At 44.6% G+C, this 20977-nt stretch overlaps 1 protein-coding gene across 1 annotated transcript in view; it reads right to left on the minus strand.

Moving 5' to 3' along the window:
• Positions 1-19329, minus strand: part of skib (v-ski avian sarcoma viral oncogene homolog b) — a 31591-nt gene extending 12262 nt beyond the window's left edge. The window contains exon 1 of the mRNA XM_084543436.1: positions 18051-19329. Within this exon, the coding sequence (XP_084399562.1) occupies positions 18051-18944 (894 nt within the window). The 5' untranslated portion in view covers positions 18945-19329. The remainder of the gene's footprint in view (positions 1-18050) is intronic.
• Positions 19330-20977: the final 1648 nt, after the last annotated feature.

Here is a 20977-nt window from a genome sequence, read left to right on the forward strand (position 1 = left end):
TTATTCCCTTTTGCAAGTGAAGCTAACTGGCAGTCATCATAGGGCAACTACAACATCATTTGGTCTGTTAACAGATTTCTTTTAAAGAGTTATTCAAGAAATCCAGCGTTGCACAAGGCAGCAAAGGTCAAGATATCCTCACTTTTAGTCATTCTACACAATTCAATAGAAATTCTTTATGAACAATTGTCTGTGTAACAGCTTAAATGGGTCTGAAGAGTGCTCTGCGTGGTGAATAAAGTGACCTTAATGTGTACAATTGACAGGCTGACATTTTATGAACATCATTTCAGTATAAAAGACAAAAACTGACATTTATGTTAGAATAGAAGACAGACTGTGTGAAAGAAACTATGTGCCTTCAGCTCAGTGTGTTAACAAACTCTCAACTCACCAGAGACCTGTTGTCTCCAGACTCTAAACTTTGGTTCGTCACTGATAAGCACTTGTACGCAAGAACGTGTGCTCTGCAATCACGGCGTTAGGAGGCAAGCACCCTCTCTGCCCTGCAACAAGACAGCAAGTCCAGTGTCTGACTGGCTGAATTTTAATCCCATGGATTAATACTAATGCCAAGGCAAAGAAGGCAGAAAGACGATTAAAATGTCACTGGATAACCTCTCCACAACCCAAACAGTAACAGCTCCAAATAACCAGACCATTATATCACCCGCAGTACCTGGTACAGGACTACTCCTCTACACCTCCCTCGCAGGGAGAAGAAGACAGACAGGAGGAGGCCTGGGAGACCGGCGGAGGGGAGTGAGAGCAACTGTATGCTAGTTAACAGGTCTAGACCTCCTGTGTAGATTGACAGGCACACTAGACAGCCTGACCTCGGAGTTAAATACCGCAGGGGACAAAACAGACCACCATTATCCCTATTGACGCTTGACCGGAGAACTCACATGCCATTTTATTTCAATACAAATATTTGAATGTATCACGAAATAGTTGCACATTTGACAGACACGGGGGCCTACATCGATCATAAACAGTCGCTGAGAGAATTACCATTTCATGAACTGTAAATATCAATTATTTCAAAATTTATCTGTATATTAATTAACATTCCCAAAATTACAGTTTTGTAATTTAAAGTCTCATAAAAAACTGAGAAAAGAAGTGCCAAAGCTGGATGTGAAGAAGGTTTTGTTTAAAAAAACAATGATTATCTGTCATCTAATGACTGTCCTCGCTTAACCAACAAACGGAACATTGCACCATCTCTCATTCATTGGAACGTGGTAGTGAAGGCAATCACGATTTTATTCTCTCTATCAGCATCATGTCTGTAATAGTCTGGGTTGGTGCCATGAGCCTGTGCTTTCATCCATGTTTCATTTCTTTCAGGTTGTTGAAACATCAAGGTCAAGGCAGACCGTTGGCATACTGATTCAGGTTGCTTCTTTTATTACAGATAATATTTTTTTTCATAACCTGCAACGTGTTTCCAGCCTCTCCTCATTCAGCGTTGGTCGAATGGGTTGCCAGTTAGTTAATCGCTACGTTTCAGCAACCTAATGCTGTGTTTATAGCCAGCACCTGGTTTGCCGGTTGCTAATTCGTCTAATCTCGTCTCACTTCAGTAGCCGTCTGCCGTTTCTGCATCTAGTTAGCTGCTATTCATTCTGCTATTCTAGCCTCCAGTCAGCCAGCTGCTTCTGTTAACACCATGGGTTGCTAGTTCACGACTCTTTTCAAGGGTTGCCAAATAGTCGCTCAGGTGTTTTTGTCCTCACTGCAGTTTCCGTTATTGATTTCCTTTCGTAACTTCCTGCGATTTTATCATTCTGTGCAATCATTACTTCCCAGACTAGCCCTTGCAGAAGATTCTGGAGAGGTTTTAAACCTCTAATGATTGACATATACCACACAGCAACTTTAAAGCCACTTCCATTGCTAAAACCTAAATTCTCATTGATCCCAACAATCTCACTAACATCAATATTCTTAACCAAGATCCAATAAATTATTTGCAGTATGTCCCTTCAGCATTGTCTTACATCGTTTCCATGCTTGGTCATATTGACTTCCTTCCTCGAGCGCTTCTTTATCCCAAGTGTCAGGTCAACAACTAACGCGAGAAAGAATAACACGGTAACAGACGGCTAATTTCAGCCATAAACAAATCACAAATAGCCGTGTAACCAATGAGCCATCGGGGGCTGGGCATTTTTCAAAATGTTACAGCACCTCGACTGCGGTTAGCGCCACCGTGCCTTCACGGTTACCCGAGCCACGTGACCACATGCCCCGTGAGCAGCCAGCGGAGAAGGAGGGCAGGTGGCAGGTTTATTTGGAAAGATGAAAATGGGATGAATACCAGAGGTTAAGAGGTGTGAGGGGAAGGGAGGGTGGGGTGGGGGGGGGCAGAGGGGGATTTAGGGGATGAGGCCATAAAAGCTGTGAGAGGGCGAGGTGAAGTTAGGGTCACTGCTCACTCAGGGTCCAGTGTGATGTCATTTCACCAACACAGTACACGTCCTGACTGAGAAACCGCTCAGGAGCTAATTGGTTGAACCAAGGTAATAAATCCTGCTGAAATTTATAGATACCATTCTGGTCGTTCTGTTGAAATGCTGCCTTTCTTGGTCACCAGGTTAGAAAACCTAATCTCTACTCCCCCAGTGTTCCTATCATCACCTGAACAATTAAATATTAATCAAGTTAACGCTAAAGACGCCTCATGTGGCTTTTAAATACATTTTTTTCCCCCCGTTTAATTAGCTTTCAGCTCCAAATTAAGCTTGTAAGCTTGAAAACCTAAGACGACGCCTTTTAACACTACACCGCTACATAATAGGTGTTTCTCTAATTCAAGAAGGCAAAAACCAGAGAGAGCGGCGCTGTTTGAAACGTGCTAATAGGCCCATTCACGTAGACGGGAAACGGTGAGAATAAAAGAACTCGTACGGAAGAGCAATAAGGAGCTTTGACGTTACTGAAGAGAATTACAGCTGCCGGGAAAAAAAAAAAAAAGCCAGTGGGTTTTTATAAGTGTTCAACCAATTAACTGTCAACCCATTTTCAAAACAACATTGGGAGTTATGGCCTCTGACAATGTTCTGCTCTTACTGGCAGAGTAGCAGAGTATCTGGCTGAAATGTACAACGCTGTCAGAGTGTGAGTATGTGTATAGAGTAATATTTGACAGAGATCAAATAGCATTTCACTTGTTTCCACTTGTTCAAGGAATTGTCTGTGAGGGAAATAGGGGATAAAACACCCACAACATCCGTTCTTAAGATCACACATTCCATCCTTAAACACTGGTTTTGTTTCCCTCCTCCTCGTTCATAGGAAAACATATCTGCTTACAGAAGTAATTAGGTGAGAGGGCTTGAGCCTCGCAGCTTCCATAAAACGAATGTGAGCGCTCTAAAATGGAGGGCTGAAAGGGGTGGGTGGTGGACCGCAGCACCTCATGAATTCTGCAATTTGCCGTCTGTTTCTTCACTCCGAAAAATTCTTGGAAATGTCTTTTCCTGGATGATTTTATTGCACAAGAGCCTGTGTTTTTCTCCATGGCAACAACATAACAGTAGAGCCCAACTAAGCTCTGACTCAACAAACAGAACTCCACAAAATACCCATTTCAGCGCCAGGGTTTTCCCCCCTCGCTCAGCTTCCCTGCAAACCCCTGCCTGAGACTGCCTTAAAACAGAGGTCGAATGATCACATTGACCATGAATGAAGACACATGCTGGAATTAATCACGGCGCATATGTGACATGCTACAGAAGATATGTGCATGGAAACAGCCTCGCGGGCTTCTGACGAGCCTCAGGTGCATGGGTTCAGGCTCTTGTGGACCAGAGCCATGGCAAAATTCGTTACAGAAGGACAGGCTGCAGCTGAGTACTGTTAACCTGCAGGAGCTTTGCTTAAAGCAACAGCAGGTTCAGAACAAATACACCGGACAGAGCATTACATAAAAGTCTGTCTCTCTCTTGGTGGGCTGAGCTGGAAGGATGCATGCTCTTCGTGGCTCTAATGTAGCCGCTAAAGGGGAAGGCGGGCCACGGATTAATGTTGCAGGCAGGCACAGGCCTGAGTGGAGGGCAGGATGTATGTAACTATGTAATCTCCATGGCTTTTACCCAAACAGCAAATCTCTGCGACCTAAGGTGCTGCAATGCTGCAAAAAAAAAAAAAAAAAAGTGTCTAGTGCTACAAATATTGCTAAAACTCTAGAGAAGCTCTCCATAATCTGCCAGTTCTGTATTCATGCTAAATTATTCAAATTTTATAAAACGTCATCTATTCATCATACTGATTTTTAAGCCCGCCAAGAGAGGAATTAGTTGACTTTCTTTCTCAATGGCGAGCCTTCAACCTTCTTGTCTTGACTAGTTAAGGCCATTCCTAAGAAAACAGGACATGTCGGCTAAATTGTAACTCAAGACAACAGTGAGCTGGGCCGCACTTTCAGCTGCTGTCGAGCAGCTGTGCGGCTTTTAGCGTGTGCGGTTGCGCTCAGTCTCACTAGGCTTTCAGAGGCTTCACCATTGCAAAAACATGCAATCAAACAAAATTATCCTTTATTTGTTGCATATAAGGTCATTGCAAAGGGACATGGGAGACTGCCAACTTTTCTCTTTGCCTCTCCCATACTCCCCGTCTACCTTGTAGTGAACACAGAGGAGTATGCCACAGGGAGGGGAGGCCCTACACAGGAACTCAATAATAACTTTCAGCAGTCTAGCCAGGAGGCTGGAAGCCCAGACTGCGGCTGTTCCCTCCTGTCCTCATTCCTCCCTCCGCATAGCCCAACGCTCCTCCCTTCATCCCCCCCCTTCCTCCTCCTCCTGCTGGCCTGTGTCTGCTCCACAGGACTGATGCATTCTGCAGACAGGCCAGCGCTCTTAAAGAGACACAGGCCACATTTTTATCCCCTGAATCACTGCAGTGGACGGAACCACTAAAGCAAGAGCAGAGTCCCTCTTTACCAGCCCCTCAGTCGAGGGCCAGCGCTTTACTTCACTCCTTTTCCTAACGCCCAGCGGGCTGGCGTGACGCAAAATGTGAGCAAATAAATGGGCAAAAGTATGTTAAGAGGCTCTCTGTCTGGATTCTTTCATTGTGCCCGCCTTTGAAGGTGCCTTTGATGCTTTCTTTAAAATTCGTCAAGTGCAACCAATGTTCTTGGCCGTGACAGTATATTTAAAATTATTGTCATGATAATTTTTGGAGACACTTCAATAAATCTAATAGTAAGGACTTCGGAATGACAGTCATGCCAGAGAGGGTGTCACTATATAAATTGCCTCTATTGTTACTCTTGATTACATTGTGGTAGCGTAGACACTACTGCAACAAACAATTATTATTATCACTAATTCATCTGCTTATTAGATTCTTGGGTAACTGATTAATCGCTGGCATAAAACTGACATCACAAATGTATTGTTTTGTTTAGTGAACAATCCCAAACCCCTAAATAGTCGATGTATTGTAATGCTCAACACAGTTTAGCAGCGGTTTTAGAGCCTATAAACTGAATTTCTGCTTGAAAAACGATCTGGGTGATTAATCGATATGTATGAATCGATATTTTGACACATGCTATTAATTGATTAATCATCTAGTCACTGCGACCCTAATATAAATAAACAGCAGTTAGCTTGTAAATTCAAAGGTTTTGTCCTCTACGTGAGAAATGTTGCTGATGGATTCTCAACTTGATGAAGCGAGGAAAGCTGGACCGCTTTCCCTTCATGAGTGAAAATCCCTACCTTCAATTTTCTTTTCCACCTTTTTTACGAGTTGCACACGGCATAAAGAGTGTGTGACTGAGCCATGTTAGGCGCTATACCACGGCAAGGAAACGATTAAAAATTTAATAGAGTTGAGCGACACAGAAACCTACAAGGGCGTGCCTGCCAAACACGCACTCATTCTTTGGCCGTCAGCACTTTTTCTTTTTCTTCATATAAAGACTACATGAAGCGGCAGAGGGTCTGGAAACCCAACCCATGGACTGGCGAGAGAACGAGATCAATATAGACCTAATTTATATAGTAAACACTTTTACTCCAGTTTTTAATGGGAGGGTTCATATTACGCAAAATAAAAAAATAAATAAATAAATAAATGTTCGCACATCCAGTGACATGGAAGGATATTAGAGTGCCATAACCCCTTATTACTGAAATATGGTGAAGGGGCTAAAGGGTTAACGCATCTCAGCTCCAGCATAACAACAAATGAAGTCTCTATGGGAGGTATCAGTGCCAGAGTCAGCAAAGCAGCTCAGTCTTCTGCAATGATAACCTCATTCTGGAAAACCTATAAGGTTAAGTATCCAGCCTCAGATGGACCAGACAGCTCCAGCTCAGGCTCCTAAAAACTGGGAAAGAAATCATAACTGCGACTCTCAGGAGTGTCTTCAGATCTCCATGAGAATCTCACTGGCCTCAAAGTCCAGTATTTTCATGGCTTAACAATGTTGTTGTATTCCCAGTTAAGAGTCAGATGTGCAAACAAAATAAAGCCACCACCTGACTATAAGGCTGTTTCTGGACAAAGAGAGCCTGAATCTGTATTCGTACAAAACAACTTACTGTTCGTTACTCTGTGGTGTGCAGGGCGCTTTGAGAGGGTGACGCATACCCAAACAACACCAAGCCATTGAATCACCAGTGTTTACGCAGCCACATAATTCTGCACCATCTGTACGACTCAGGTCTGATCTTCTGCGTAGCATAACAAGCCGACATACTCGCCCGGGCTACAGCCTTTCTGAAACACGCTAAAAAACACGGCCAGATCGTAAGTCAAAACACGAATCTCCTGCCCGGAATACATCTTTATTCACAGCAGTGATAACAGCTTCACAGTGACGTGTTCTCCTTTGCCCTCGAACTCTGAACCAACTGTCACCTCCTTCACCTTACAAGGCAGATGCAAGATAAAAAAAAAAAAAAAAAAAAAGGCAATGAACTTCTGACCTGTCATTCAGACAGCAAAGGAAGCTTCGCAGCTCGGGGGCAACCAGAGTCCACCATCCACCCTGTCTCTCCTCCCCTCAGTGTCTCACCCTACCATCCCATAAAGCCCCACTAAAAACCTCCTGCTCCCCCTTTTATGGCTGCCAGATGGTGGGGAGGCCTCCTTGCCTCTGGACTTGCCTCTCTAGTCTAGTAAAACCAGTTGACCTCAGCAACATAAAAACTGCTATTTATGAAAAGGCTTGGAACAAAACACACAAACATCCTGCCACTGAAACAATCCGATGCCATCTCATCTCCCAAAGAGCCCTTTTACAAGACGCGAGTCGGATATATATGTGTACCCTTACGCAGGGGTGGTGGTGAAGTCCAGATGTAGCGACTACACCCAGGTACATTTTTTTTTCCCTGTGTGAAGGGGTTTTATTTGCGTGCCTTGGGTGTGAGCGCAGGACTTTGGCAGCGGCTAAATTTCTCCCTGAGAAACGGAGAAGCAAAACAAACAGAGCCGTCTGCATTCAGGTCGAAGCTGAACCGCAGAACCACAGTCTGGCCTGCGGTTCACAACATTCTGTTCCAGCACTGACTTCACCTAAAACAAACACTCTCAAGACCCATCCACCTCGGCCAGAGGGAGAGGAATCTGAGGAAAAGTTTAGATTTGAACTCCATTAACAGATCCTCCTCTCACACAGCTACTTCTCCGAACGATGTTTTCACCAAGTGCTGGGCAAACTCAAATCTTTTCACTCACTTGTCACTTGTGTGGGAGTTGTGCCCTTTGACGGCATGCTCGGACTGAGTCCAATGTTTGAGAGTGAGCAGAGTTGGGTGGGAAAGAGGGTTACAAGGCCACGGATCCTCTTGTTATAAAAAGAGCAGTCAAATCAATAGCCTCCCCTTTTTCTGCAAATCAATTCAAGTGATTATCAGCTCTTCCAATAACAACTTAATAACAACCCACAACCCCCCCTTTGCTCACCTCGGATGCCCCTTCTTTCTTCTTCTTCCTTTATTTGTTCTACCAGTTGGAATCTACCATTTATGTCCTGCAATTCAACCTGACCTCCAGGCAACCCCTGGCATGGCTGCCTAAGCCATTAGGTTAGCTGTGTCTGCGGGTTATTAGTGTGATAAAAGTTTACTGTCCCTCCAGCCACTCTGCGCGGCTGCTGTTTAACGCCTCTGAGGAACGAGTCTAAGGGCCCTTTCACGCAGCAGATTGGCCACGAGGGCATTTGGTCAGTAGGCCAACACACATATACACATAAGCGTAAAATATTCCATCCAAACAAGCGACACTGACACCGAGGACAACAAAAAGAAATGCAAGAAGCACTCAAGCAACCGGCCCACATCTAAGTCAGGATGATGAATCAAACTAGAGCATCCCCTGTGCGTTGGCTTTGTAGAAATATGTAGACAAGAGGGCTTAGGGGGGTGGTGGTTGTCTGTGCTATGTTTTCTCCGGTGCGGCAGAAGTTGTGGGCAGCCAAGCTAACTGCAGCCTCAGCACTTCTCTCTATATTCTCCAGTTTCAAGCCAAGAGAGAGAACAAAGGCAAAGAGCTAAGCTGCTGCAGAGGTAATGAGGACAGAGGCATGCAGCACAGGAGTGTGTGCCCTCAATAACGAGTAGTGCTGCAGTCTATGATGGAGTCCTGTTGGACGGCATGAATAAAAATCCATGCAGCTGCTCTAAGCAGCCACTCCGCCTGCCTATAGTCTACCCACAGACAGCAGTTACTGACTGACTGTAGCCCACCCCTTTTTACACTGCAGCTCTGTCTACCACAAAATGGAAACCACAGTGTGACTGGAATTTGCTTGGAGACACATTGAGATCCATGTAGCGAGGCAGTAAAACTCCATTAAAGTTGTTAATTCCACTGAGATTCTTTAGCAGCAAATTATCTCAGTGTGGCAAAATGTTTTTAACTCTTAATCGCAAAGTAGAACAGTAGTTTCATTGCATTACAACAAAAAATAAGTAATATATTTATGTGCGACGTTAAAAAAAAAAAAAAAAACGGTGACAAGATGAATCTGATGCTAATGATGCACTGTCAAGAAATCAACCAAAACGTGTCAGGAGGCAGAGCTGAGTTTTCACAAATGACACAAGCTCATCTCTGGGAATGACAAACACTGCGAGCTGTGCTGTGAAATATTTTAAGAGTAATGGCGCCGCCGGAGACGGGATCGAGGAAATCCACGCTGCTACCGAAGGAGAATCCCAATTAAACTTAAGGGCTCACCCTTTACACAGAGCATGCGCCGTCGTCTGTACCCGACTCTCTGGCTCACCAGTTGGAATCAATAATGCGATTACGAAGGAAAAAGTAAGCGGAGCAGTTTTTACAGCAAAAACAAAGCTTGGAGCAGGAGAAGAGAAACTCCAAAAGGACTCTTGGGGAGTTGGTATTCATTACACACTTATCCTTCTGTAAGTCCAAACAATACTTTTTTTGTAGCTTCAAACTTGTTCCACTGTGTTCTCGCAGGCTGAGCTCCATCTCGCTGCAGAGAACGTTTAAATCAAGCCTCGCCGAAAAACATGTCAACTACATGTTTTAAAAAAGTAACTAATTACAGTAGTTCTGTTTATTAGTTATTTTTAACGGGTAAACTATAGGTATTCTAACATTATTTATCCCAAATGTCTTTAATTTTGACGTTGGAGGCATTCCACAGAGAGGCCGTTTTGGCAGTTGTTGGCTGTAAAGCTGTGTTAGTGCTGCTCCATGCCAGCCCCACCCCATTAAGGCCGAGCCCTGCACATCATGTGTTTCCACTTTACCGATAGGGTGGAAATGACCTCAACGCAGTAAAAGATGACAGGGGTGCTAGCGCTGTTCACCAGATGTGAGCAGAAAAAGAGAGAGAAAAAGGAGGAGGAGGAGGAAGGGGAGAGAAAACCATTCGCCTGAAGAATTTACTGCAAACCCCTGAGGAGCCCTGTGATTGAGGGTTCAAGTCGAGCTCCAGAGGTTCCTGGTGTATCTCAGCGGCACTCGGGGAGCGCATACCCTCCCGGCCTAGTCAGACACACAACTACACACACATGCACGCAGTCACGCATGTACACATACACGTGTTAACCCCCCCCCCCCCCCAAAAAAAAAAAACACAACACTGTCATTCCACTGCACCTGCTAGCAACACAAAAGCCACTTCCTCCCACTGTGTCCGGCCAAGCCCCTTTATCCCATTTAGCACAGCTTGCACCACAACAAAGGCAGAGAAATTAGGGAGTTGCGTTGATGATAGGGCGACTAATCTCTTTGGAGGGACTCATTATATCGGCAGCCTGTACAGTGCAGCAGCTGAAAGGGGTGAATTAAATATGGACATGCAGAGATGGGCGTCTTTGTGACGATGAGTGCACCAACAATGCCCTGTTATTACCCCTGGAATAATTCATACATTCCATATGGGCCAGATGCTCGAACCGAAGCATCATCTCTGCATTTGATTCAACACAGCCGACTAATACAAGGTCACAAATGAATTGATTGCCTTCTAAATTGCTCGATCCTTTGTGTTATTTTTCATTTCAAAACGGTCATGTCATCTTCACATTTTTTGGAACCCTGTGTTGAGTGAAAAAGTTGACATGACCTTGCACTAAAAGACAAAGACCCCTGTGCTGCAGATTAAGGCTGTTTGTGCCATAAGGAGAGGTGACTGCTTAGTTTTGATGATAATCTGAAACGCAGCTTGATGTTTTTTAAGATCATGTGTGCACTAACTCTTCTCTTGACATCAGCCATAGACTGCTTAAGACACAGGGCTTATAATAGTCCCCTCATTATAGGATAAAGGGTGGGCCTGCTCTATTTCAGGCCGTGGCTGTCTGTGTCTGCGCTCGTCGGCTGGATGGAAATAAAGCCAGACGCTTGTCAACGCCACAAGAGCAAAGGAGGCAGGCTGCCCTGCCAGGCAGCCGGCTCAGTGTGGGGCAATCCTGAAACTATTAGACACCTGCAAAAAGAAGGGGAGTGCGGGGAGGTGTCCTCAGCATGTGTGCAACTGTGGCCCATCGATACGCCTGTCTTTTTGAATATAAACCCCGCTGTACTGATATAGAAAGGAAGAGCACAAAGTGGGAGCTGGGTGGGGCAGGTGGCCAACTCTTAATCGGGATTCGTTTGCAGAGATACAGCACGTTCTCCCTTTGAATGAAAGACCAGCAAGGTCAAAGACAGAAAAGGTCCACCTGGCCAGATGATGCCGTGGCAAAGAGCGACCATGACAGATCCCGGGGCGACTGTAATACTGAATAAATAACGTTCCCCCCTCGCTGCAATAGAGTCTGCTAGGACAGCTGTGCTGAATTCATTTGATACGGGTGCCTGCTGACAATGCTGCATTGCTCTGTCTCTGCAAGACAGCATGTTGAGCTGGTCTGGAGAGCACACGGGGGCTTGCAGCTTTTCAACACAGAATCATTGTTCTGCTATACAACCCAAACGCTCTGACCCCTTGCGAAAAGTAAGGAAAGAGAAATAAACCATGTTGGGAGTTGGTCGGTTCAGAGCCGTACAGTACGTGCAGATCCTGTAGGAGAAAGGAGACGTGGTGCTCCTGGGCCGGATTTTGAGATGCAATATTCTTGTGGCACAGCAGATATGAGATGATAGTCATCTGTAATAGCACACGGCAAATAGGGAGAGAGCCAAAAATGTGGATCCCACTCATTTGTTCATTTAGTGGGCTCTTGAAACGAGCCTGGAGGATGGTTATGAGGTCATCCTGACAAAGTAGCACTGCCTCAGTTTCTTTCTTTCTATCTATCTATCTATCTATCTATCTGTCTATCTATCTATCTATCTATCTATCTATCTATCTATCATCAAAAAAAGTGTAGTCAAATGACGGATGGTGATTTTTCTTTTTATCTTCCCAAAGAAAGACAAGCAGCCCTCACACCCCTACAACAGCACAATGATACATGTGCGGCATACTGTATGTAGGCCAGTATGAATACAGACTGATACAGCATGTGCTCACTACAGTGGAGGTGGAGATCTAAGTATAATGCAGTGTGAGGGGGAGTGCAGTAGGAGATCTCACTGGAGGAGAGGAGGAGAGCCTGCGTCTGTCTCTTTGTGTTTGTGTGTCCAACAGGGTCGAGGAGGAGAGTGATGGTGGCGAGGCAGAGGAGGTGTCAGTCAAGGAGGTCTCAGTGATGGAGAGGAGAGCTTTACAGTGCTGACCTGTGGGAGAAGTGCGTGTGATGCAGAGTGGAGGAGGAGGGGGAGATGGAGAAAGGAAAGCAGCGGGAGGAGGAGGAGGAGGAGGAGGAGAGAGTTGTCGAGTCACAGCATGGAGGTCACAATGAAAGAGGATGGGCAGTGAATGGAGGAGGGTGAGGTCCCTGTACTGTAAGAGGTCTCAGCGCTGTGAGGTCTGTGTGTACGCTCGCGTGCGCGTGTGTTCTGGCGCGCTTCTTTGAGCCCACCAGCCAGAGAGCACGAAGTTCTTATTTAGCACAGGAAGAGCAGCTCTGCTTAGCAACCACAGGCGCCCTCCAATCACAAGCGCACAAAGCAGAGTCTGACTGAGTCTTTTCTGAGAGTGTGTGGAGTCTGTCAGAAGCCTCAAAATGTTGTGGTCCACACAACTGCCCACACACAGAAAACAGGTCTGGAATGCAAATCGCTTTTTCTCGAAAATTTTACTTTTAATGTCGCCAGCGCACAAAGAAAAAAAAAAACAAACAAATTATATTCACGCCCATCTGCGTCTCCTTTCGCGTCACTGTCTTCTGAACTCAGCGGAGAATTCTAAGTTAATCTAAACCATCCTAATCCTAAAATAAATTATGCATATCCCAAAGAGCAAGGGAGACGCGTAAATCCCTAAAACATTCATTCTCCTTTTCCCGCAGCCACAGCACGCCGCACTGCAAGGCAACTTGGCACTGCACCAGTTGCAAGTGAACCAATAGCAGCCCCCGATTGTGATCTGCTAGCCATCAAAACAGGAGGCACGAACAAGATTTGGACCAAATGCTGTCTGAACACTGAGCAGTCTGTTTGGTTTAGCTGCGTGAGCTAATCCTCCTGATAGCTTTGAAGGTGGTCGGTGGGCGGATTGTAGGCGAGAGCAGCATGCCGATTTGTCATATGGCACCAGCAGGGCCTACTTCTGCTCTGGCTGGAGCTCCATTAGCACATCTCCAATGTGGTCTAACAGTTCTGTAGCTTAGAGCTGCAGGTCATTAAAGAGAGACGAGACAGAAAATGTAAGGGGATAAATATTGCAATCCTGATTGTGCCTCACCAGACAGGCTCTTGAATCGCATTTGCACTGTTGATAGCCCCATGTAATGTACTCTCTATGGTATATCTAATTCATGCTCTAATTACAAAATTCCACGGGGACTGGCTATAAATTGTGAGGATGCTTTGAGTAGGCCAGAAAAAGGAGGAGGAGGAGAAGAAGAAGGACTATGGCTGAGTCCATCAGTGTTCCTGAAAACGCTGTCCAGAAAAGATGACGGTCTTGATGTGCACTATGGTCTCAGCATTCCAGGAGTTATGTAGGATTATCAGAGTTTAAACCCCCCCCCCCCCCCCCCCGACTGCAGCAGCTTAGTAGCTCAGCCAGCAGCAGATGCAGACTCCAGGATTTCCTGTCTCTACACCAGATGGGCCTGACTCTTAATCACAGAGCTGGAAATCAGGAGGTGATCGAGGAGGAATTGATGATGATTGTGGAATAACACTAACTCGATACAGGCATCTGTTCCGCCACTAACGGACCGACTGACTGGCTTGTTGACTGCAGTCACAGCCAGTGCTCATCTCCTCCCTCGTCTCATCATCGCTGATCAACACTAATCATCTTCCTCCCTCACTCCAAGACTTATACAAGAACCCTTTCACACATTAGCGCGGTGCTGTGTCATCGAGGTTTAGAGAGGGACGGAGACAAACTCTGACAACGTGAAATCGTTCAAAACAGAAACGGGCACTACTGTTCCCGTACTTTTTAGAATATTTTAATTAAAGTGTATGCAAGAGTATTTTTGTCCCGTTTCTGATTTTATTCTTGCTATTTTAATTGGTAACCACTTCATTTTGCCAAATACATAATGTAAGATTTACAAAATTGTTGTAGTTCAGTAAAATCTTTTTATTTTTCTATGCCCTGCCATTACTTGCCCACATAGTTGAACTTGAGGATTTTGATTACAGTCCTTTTATGCGTAACTTACTTTTAATATATTTGAAAATTGGGGTGTTGCCACAGCAAAGATTTGAATATTTCTCCGACCACATTATCTTTTTGAGGCAGTTTGGTCAAAAATGTTGTGATTTATTTTCATTTTTTTAATGTTAATATTTGGTTGTGTGGAAAAAAGAGTGATTATAACTAAAAGAAGATTCACTATTAGCAAGTTCAATTACCAGTTTATAAAATAAGACATATTCATAATCATATATAAAGAAATCAATTTGATGTTTGCAGTGTAATCTGTTAAGGTCATTCCAAGGGGTTAAAATTCAATAATATATATATATTTTTTTATATATTTAACGTCAGCTTTTTATTTGGACAGCAGATATTTGTAAGAGAATATCATTATGTAATCATAGAGCTGAAATATAATTCTGCTGAAAGTCCATTAATGACAATATTGAATTATTTTCCAGCCCTGTCTCTATCAGACATGCAGACACCACCACAGGCTCCGATCTGTCTTTGAGCACATAACCAGGAAACTGGTGACATGGCGAACTCACAGGCGCGGACTTCCCACCCCGAGAGAGGCTGGAGGTTACAGACCCATCCACACAGCACCCAAAGAAACAAGGCACTGACAAAGAGAAACTGCTGCACTTCACAGTCCCTGAAAGCCTGGCCCTCAAACAAAGGAGGCGGCAGGTCTTTAGCACACAGCTGACACCCTTTTAACATGGGGTCATCCCTGCCAGAATGGAGGCCACAACCCCTGGGATCTCCTGACTCCCCTTTGCCTTGACACGCCGTCCCTGAATTGGCGAAAACGCTTCGGCCAGCAGTCACCGCAAAGACGAGGTGATGGTCTTCTGAGGAGGGGGTTGGTCATAGGGGAGCAGAGGGGGGTTTTGTGACTCAGGCGACTGCTCTTAAAAGAATTATGTTTCCAAGTGATGCAGCACAAGGCGAGTCAACCACAAGCTACGAACTAAATTATGAACTTGCCGCACCAGGAGACAGTGAGACTGAGAAAAACGCTAAAGCCGACTTTAATGCGACTCACTGGGTGGGTCGGGTCTTAGCCGGCTAGGTCAGACAGGCCCATCAAGGACCAAAGAGGATGCACCATGTCAGCGTCCAGGGCCTCGCAGAGGTCAGCAGACAGATGGGAATGGAAATGAGCCGGCGGTGAGCTCATTTTAATCTGGCTCACACAGCTGATCCAGTCATTACACTCGCCTGTTTACATGCAAACACACTCGTGTGCTCGCTACTTGCGAAGACACCTACACGCAAGTGCAGATGAGAGTTGCAGAGTTACCGGATAACGAATCGGGTGGGGGGGGGGGCTTTTTAATTCATTTTTCATTCACTTTAAACAAACCGCTCATAACCAAAACACGCAGCCCGTTAGCCTTCCACACACACTTTGCTTAGCTCCAGGTTTGAGGCTAATTGCATCATGGGAGGAGAACAATAGGATGAGAAATGGCATAAATTGGCCTCAGTTGACTGGTTTTAATATCCATTCCATTAAGGAGGGTCTGCACAGTTCTCCAGAGTCTCCTTTTACTCTCCACTCAGTCAGATGATTGATTGCATTGCCCTTACTTCTTAGGGATTTTTTTTCACACTTAATGCTCAGAAGTATTTGACTTTTGCCTAAAAAAAAAAAAAAAAAAAGTTTTTACAATTCTAATCCTCCTATGTGAAGATTGCCCCGCTAATCAGAAAAGTTGCATTTGAATTTCTACATGCAAGGTTCAGCACAAATGGAGCAATTCATTTGGGTCAAGTTTCCATCAAATTTGCAGCACAGTCATATAGGATCTCAAACAAACGGCACTAATACAGAGGTGTTTAATTGTAGTCAAGCTGCGGTTGAGAGCAACGTTTGCTATCTGGTCTGTGTATATCCCTCCATCCTTTATCAGACAGCCATCTGGCCAGTGGACTGGACACGAGGGCGTGTGATTGGACGGTGTAAAAAGAATGGGGGAAGGCTGGGTCAGTGTCTTTGGAGAAAGGTCAGAGGTTGCGGCCCTTTGACAACACATGTCAAGGCCTGGCTCACACACTCTGCATCTTCTGAATGAGAGAGTCTGCCGCGTCCTTTCTGCAATCTGCCCTCATCTGCACATTAAGCAAAGGGCTAAATGACCAAATGCTGGATTTGATGCAGAACAGACACAATGATTCACTCCTCTGATCTGGCTCCTGGTTCTGTGAGCAGGCTGTATTTTTTATTTATTTTTTTTAGTTTTGTTTCACTTTGTACTCTCACAGCAGCAGAAAACTCTTCTTCACAATAAAACACATGCTACATCGACACTAATCTTCTCAAAAGCCTCTCCTGGCAGCATCTCCACCGACCACCACGTTCCGTAAACGAGGTGGGAGTCTAGACAGATGATACCGGCAGAGGAGGTAACCTTCGAGGCTGTCTCTTATTAATAAAACACTCTGACATTACAGGGAGGCTGAGGCACACCGATAACATTGTGTTTTTATTTCATGGGTAAGCCGAGCCAAACGCGGCCTGTGAGCCCCGGTCCGGCCTTTCAGCAGCTTGGCCTGTCAGGCTGATGTATGGGAGAGTGCTGGTGTGCAGCTCCCTGAGGAACAGGCCTGTCTGCTAACTGGGACACGACTGACAGTGAACCACAGCAAACACAGCACTGCCCCCTCCGCCGCGCTGCCTCCATGATGCTCAGGCCCTCTGTATATCACACACACTGAAAGACTGTCAGTGTAGGACTCACCAGGTTGAGGAAATATATAACTCACAGGTGATACATCAAGACCTGCTGACTGCAGTGAGGAAGACATTTACCACAGGTGCAACAGAAAAAAATACAGACAGACATTTCTCGACTGCACGGAGTCATTTTTTTCAAGAATCGGGAATGTAGACTTCGCGCGAAAAAAAAAAAACCCACACAACATGATATAAATCAGCAGTGGGCGCTACATTCTGGACCTCGAAAACACAAATCAACATCTTTTCTTGCCACTTCTTCCTGGTGTTATTTCAGACGTGTTTCCATAAATCAACCTTTCTCTGAGACTTTTTTAAAGAGAGTACTGAGGTTTCCCTGTGAGACATCTCCTGGCTCCTGCTCAGACTGGAGCAGCGCCATGGTGATGCATACAGAGATGTCCACTCATTAGCAGAGTCCCACACAACAGCTGCTCTGTGACGAAGGAACAGCCACCTCGTCTACTGGCCCTTTGTCCGCACTAAACATCTCTGACCCACGCAAGGAGCCTCAACGGTGACACGCACACACAAACACACACACAATCATATCTTATCCCATCCTGACCAGCCACAACCCCTCGCACACATTTCCATATTCCAGACCTCATTAAACTCTTATCCCCTTCCCCACCTCGTGTCACCGTAATGGGCTACCCTGCCCCCCTCTCACACTAATAAAATATATCATGGAGACTCCATTTATCATAATGCAGATGCCCTTGGGTAACCCTGAGGGGGTTGGGGTAGTTTTAGATGATGGGATGGATGCTCAGGGGTGTCAAGCTGATGGTTTGAGGCCTCACTCTCACCTCTCAGACATATATGAGGTGAGCGAGGCTTTGCAGAAGTGTTTCATGGTGCACAAGTAGACGGGACAGGTACAGAAAATGTTAAGTGACATGAGATTTGCATTCTAACTCTTTAGGGGTGCATACTAAGACTGGAAACACTCGGATAAGACACAAACAATCAATCAAAGAAGACAGTGGCAGGCCTAATGAGCAGGAAGCCGTCTCAAAATGAATGCTAATTAATGCAGATGATGTAGTTGGCCTGAGGCTGTTGAAATATCCACACCAAGACACTGCAACATTCCTCAAAGAAAATAAGTGAGGCTAATAACAAGGTGAAACAGAACACACTTACTCTGCAAGATTTACTGGACATTTTGCCCGTCAGATCATATTTTCCTTTTAACTCTTTAAGCAGCTGCTCCAGATGACTCTTCTCCTCTTTTCCGGTGTAGTCCGGGTCTAAGAGCACATAAGCCCGCCAGTTGGCGGAGTCGAAGCCCCAGTGGACTGTCCGGTTCTCCAGTCTTTTGTGACTGTGGACCACAAACTTATGAGGGGGGTACATGAGCCTGCAGTCCATGCACTGGATGCAGGCGGCAGCCGGGCCGGCGTACAGTTCAGGGACAAAAAGGCCTTTACACCGACCGAAACATTCGTGGTACACTTTGAAGCTTTTCTCGGTTCGCTCCAACTCCAGAGAGCCTAACTCCTTGTTGCAATGGGGAGGGTAAGTACCGCCGTATATGAGAGCGTTGCAGAGACGCTCAGCATCCGTCTGAGTGATCAGCCCGCAGGACGGTGCCGAGAAGGGCAGGATACCCACCACTTTCAGGATCTCCAGTTGGTCCGCCGTGCACCTGGAGCAGTAGATGTGCAGGTCGTCGCACACGGAGTTGATCTGCTGGAGGGAGAAATCTCTCAGGACGCTGTTTAGGATCTGCGGCAGGCACAGCCTCTTCTCACCGCCGACCACGAAGCAGGAGATGGGCTCCCGCTCCAGCACCGTCTCGCACCTCTCAGTGGATCGATCGGATGGAATAAAAAGTGGACCGGACATCACCGGGGGTGTCTGAGCCGGCAAAGTGAGCATCATTTCGGCAGATTTCCCATCTTTACCGAAGAGCGAGTCCTGGTGCCACCGAGCGGAGAACGCCGCCGGCCCACCGAGGGAGCGCATGGAACTCAAATGAAACTGCTTCAGAGTTTGTTGAAGTCCGGGATGGGGCTGGAAGCTCGTGCCCTCCATGTTGTCGGCGCTTGGAGAAGAGAGTTCAGAACTCAAAATGAAAGCTGGAATTGACTTATCGGATCGTTCGTCCTCAGCATCCGGCTACACGCTCAATAACGCACATTTCCATGTCACGGGAGAAGCTTCCCAGCGCGTCCATTCAGAAAACGGAATGTTTCTGAAATCATAGGGCAGTTCCCGAAAGCAGACGCAATTAAAGTCGACAACTCGGAGACTGTAAACTCGTATTATCCAACGTACAATCACCGAGTACTATGTTTCAATGCTTTTGCGGTTTTACGCACTCCTAATGTGCGCTCGAAATATGCTTCGTCTGCTCCGTCTGGCGTACTCTCAGTCTGTCTCCCCACTCAATGTGTGAGTCTCTCTCTCTCTCTCTCTCTCTCTCCCTCTCTCTCTCTCCCTCTCTCTCTCTCTCTCTCGCCCTCTGTGTTTGTTTGTGTCTGGTTCAGTCATTGAATCCCAGCCAGGAATGTGACTGACTCCCCGGGCTGGCTCTTCCCTCCGCCAGCTGTTCCTCCCTCTGCTACATGGCAGCTGCACATTAAAAAAAAAAAAAAAAAAAAAAAAAGGGAAAAAGGAAAGGAAAAAAATCCTTCTAAACCGAGGCGAAGGTGGAGCTCCAATAAATGTAGTTCATTCTGGAAAGTCTGTGTATAAAGTCAAACTTAACTCATTCAAACTTTGACTAAGCCTTGCAGGTCAGCACTTTAGTAGTTCTCTAGAGGAAACTCTTTTGGTCGCGTAAATTAAAGATGACTTCCTACTGAAGTCAGACACGCTGTAAACATAAAGTTATTTATTTATTCCTGTACTGTAATTAAGTCCTTGTACTCTGTTCATACATAATGCAATCCATTTCTACTTTGCACATTCACACGAAAAGTACCTGCTGCACGCTAATGCACATGAGAAAAGTGCACAAACAAACAAACAAACATATTTAACAATTAGAAAAGTGATGCAGTTGTATTCAAACACACACACATGCAAAAATTTAATAAACAAATGACACTTTTAAACTTACAAAGGCCATCCGAATAGTTTTCTTCTATACAGTAAATCTTTTTTTCTGGTCTCAACCCTACTGTTTAATGTTTTTATTTTGACTATATAGGAACCAAAATGAAACAATTTAAATAACAGAAAGGTGCTAAACATGCTGTGTGAAATGGTTCATGTTACAAACAAATTTGTATACAGGAATATTATATATAAGTATATAAGTCCCTTCAGTGGTCATGTCAGGTTATTCTTCTATTCCACTAAATTTTAGTGGGAAATATTACACTTCTTATTAGACAATTTTAATTTTTATTTGTTTTATGGGTTCATTTTATTTGCAAAACAGTTTTATAGAGTTTATATATTGTTTATAAACTTAACTTATATAAATACATTTATATAAAATTTATATAAATTAAACTTTGTCCCGTGTCAAACATACACTTCTTAAAAAAAAAAAAAAATTCATTCTTCCTGCTTCTCAAATGTAAGGAAGTACATTTTTACTAATCTTAAAGTGCGGACTATTGGTTTGAAAAGGTAAATTAAAAAAAAACACTAAGAGTTCTTTGGTCTCTGGATTATTGCAGTGGGCATTTCTCACAAGTTTCCAAATTTTTTTTTACAAAGACATCGATCAGTTAATCTAGAAAATAATAATGATTCCACAGTTAAAACAATCATTAGCTATCATGATTTATCTCCACCCTATTAACCTGCTGCGTACACATTTAATCAATAATAAATTATACAATTACAAACATTCAGTCAACACGTTGATCTATATATATATATATATAGATCTATAGAGATCTATAGATATATATCTATAGAGATCTATAGATATATATATAGATATAGATATATATATATATATATATATAGAGATCTATAGATATATATATAGATATAGATATATATATATATATATATATATAGAGAGAGAGAGAGAGAGAGAGAGAGAGAGAGAGAGAGAGAGAGAGAGAGAGAGAGAGAGAGAGAGAGAGAGAGAGCAAGGGAGAGAG

This window comes from Chelon labrosus (assembly GCF_963514085.1).
Source record: "Chelon labrosus genome assembly, chromosome: 4".
Classification (NCBI taxonomy): Eukaryota; Metazoa; Chordata; class Actinopteri; order Mugiliformes; family Mugilidae; genus Chelon; species Chelon labrosus.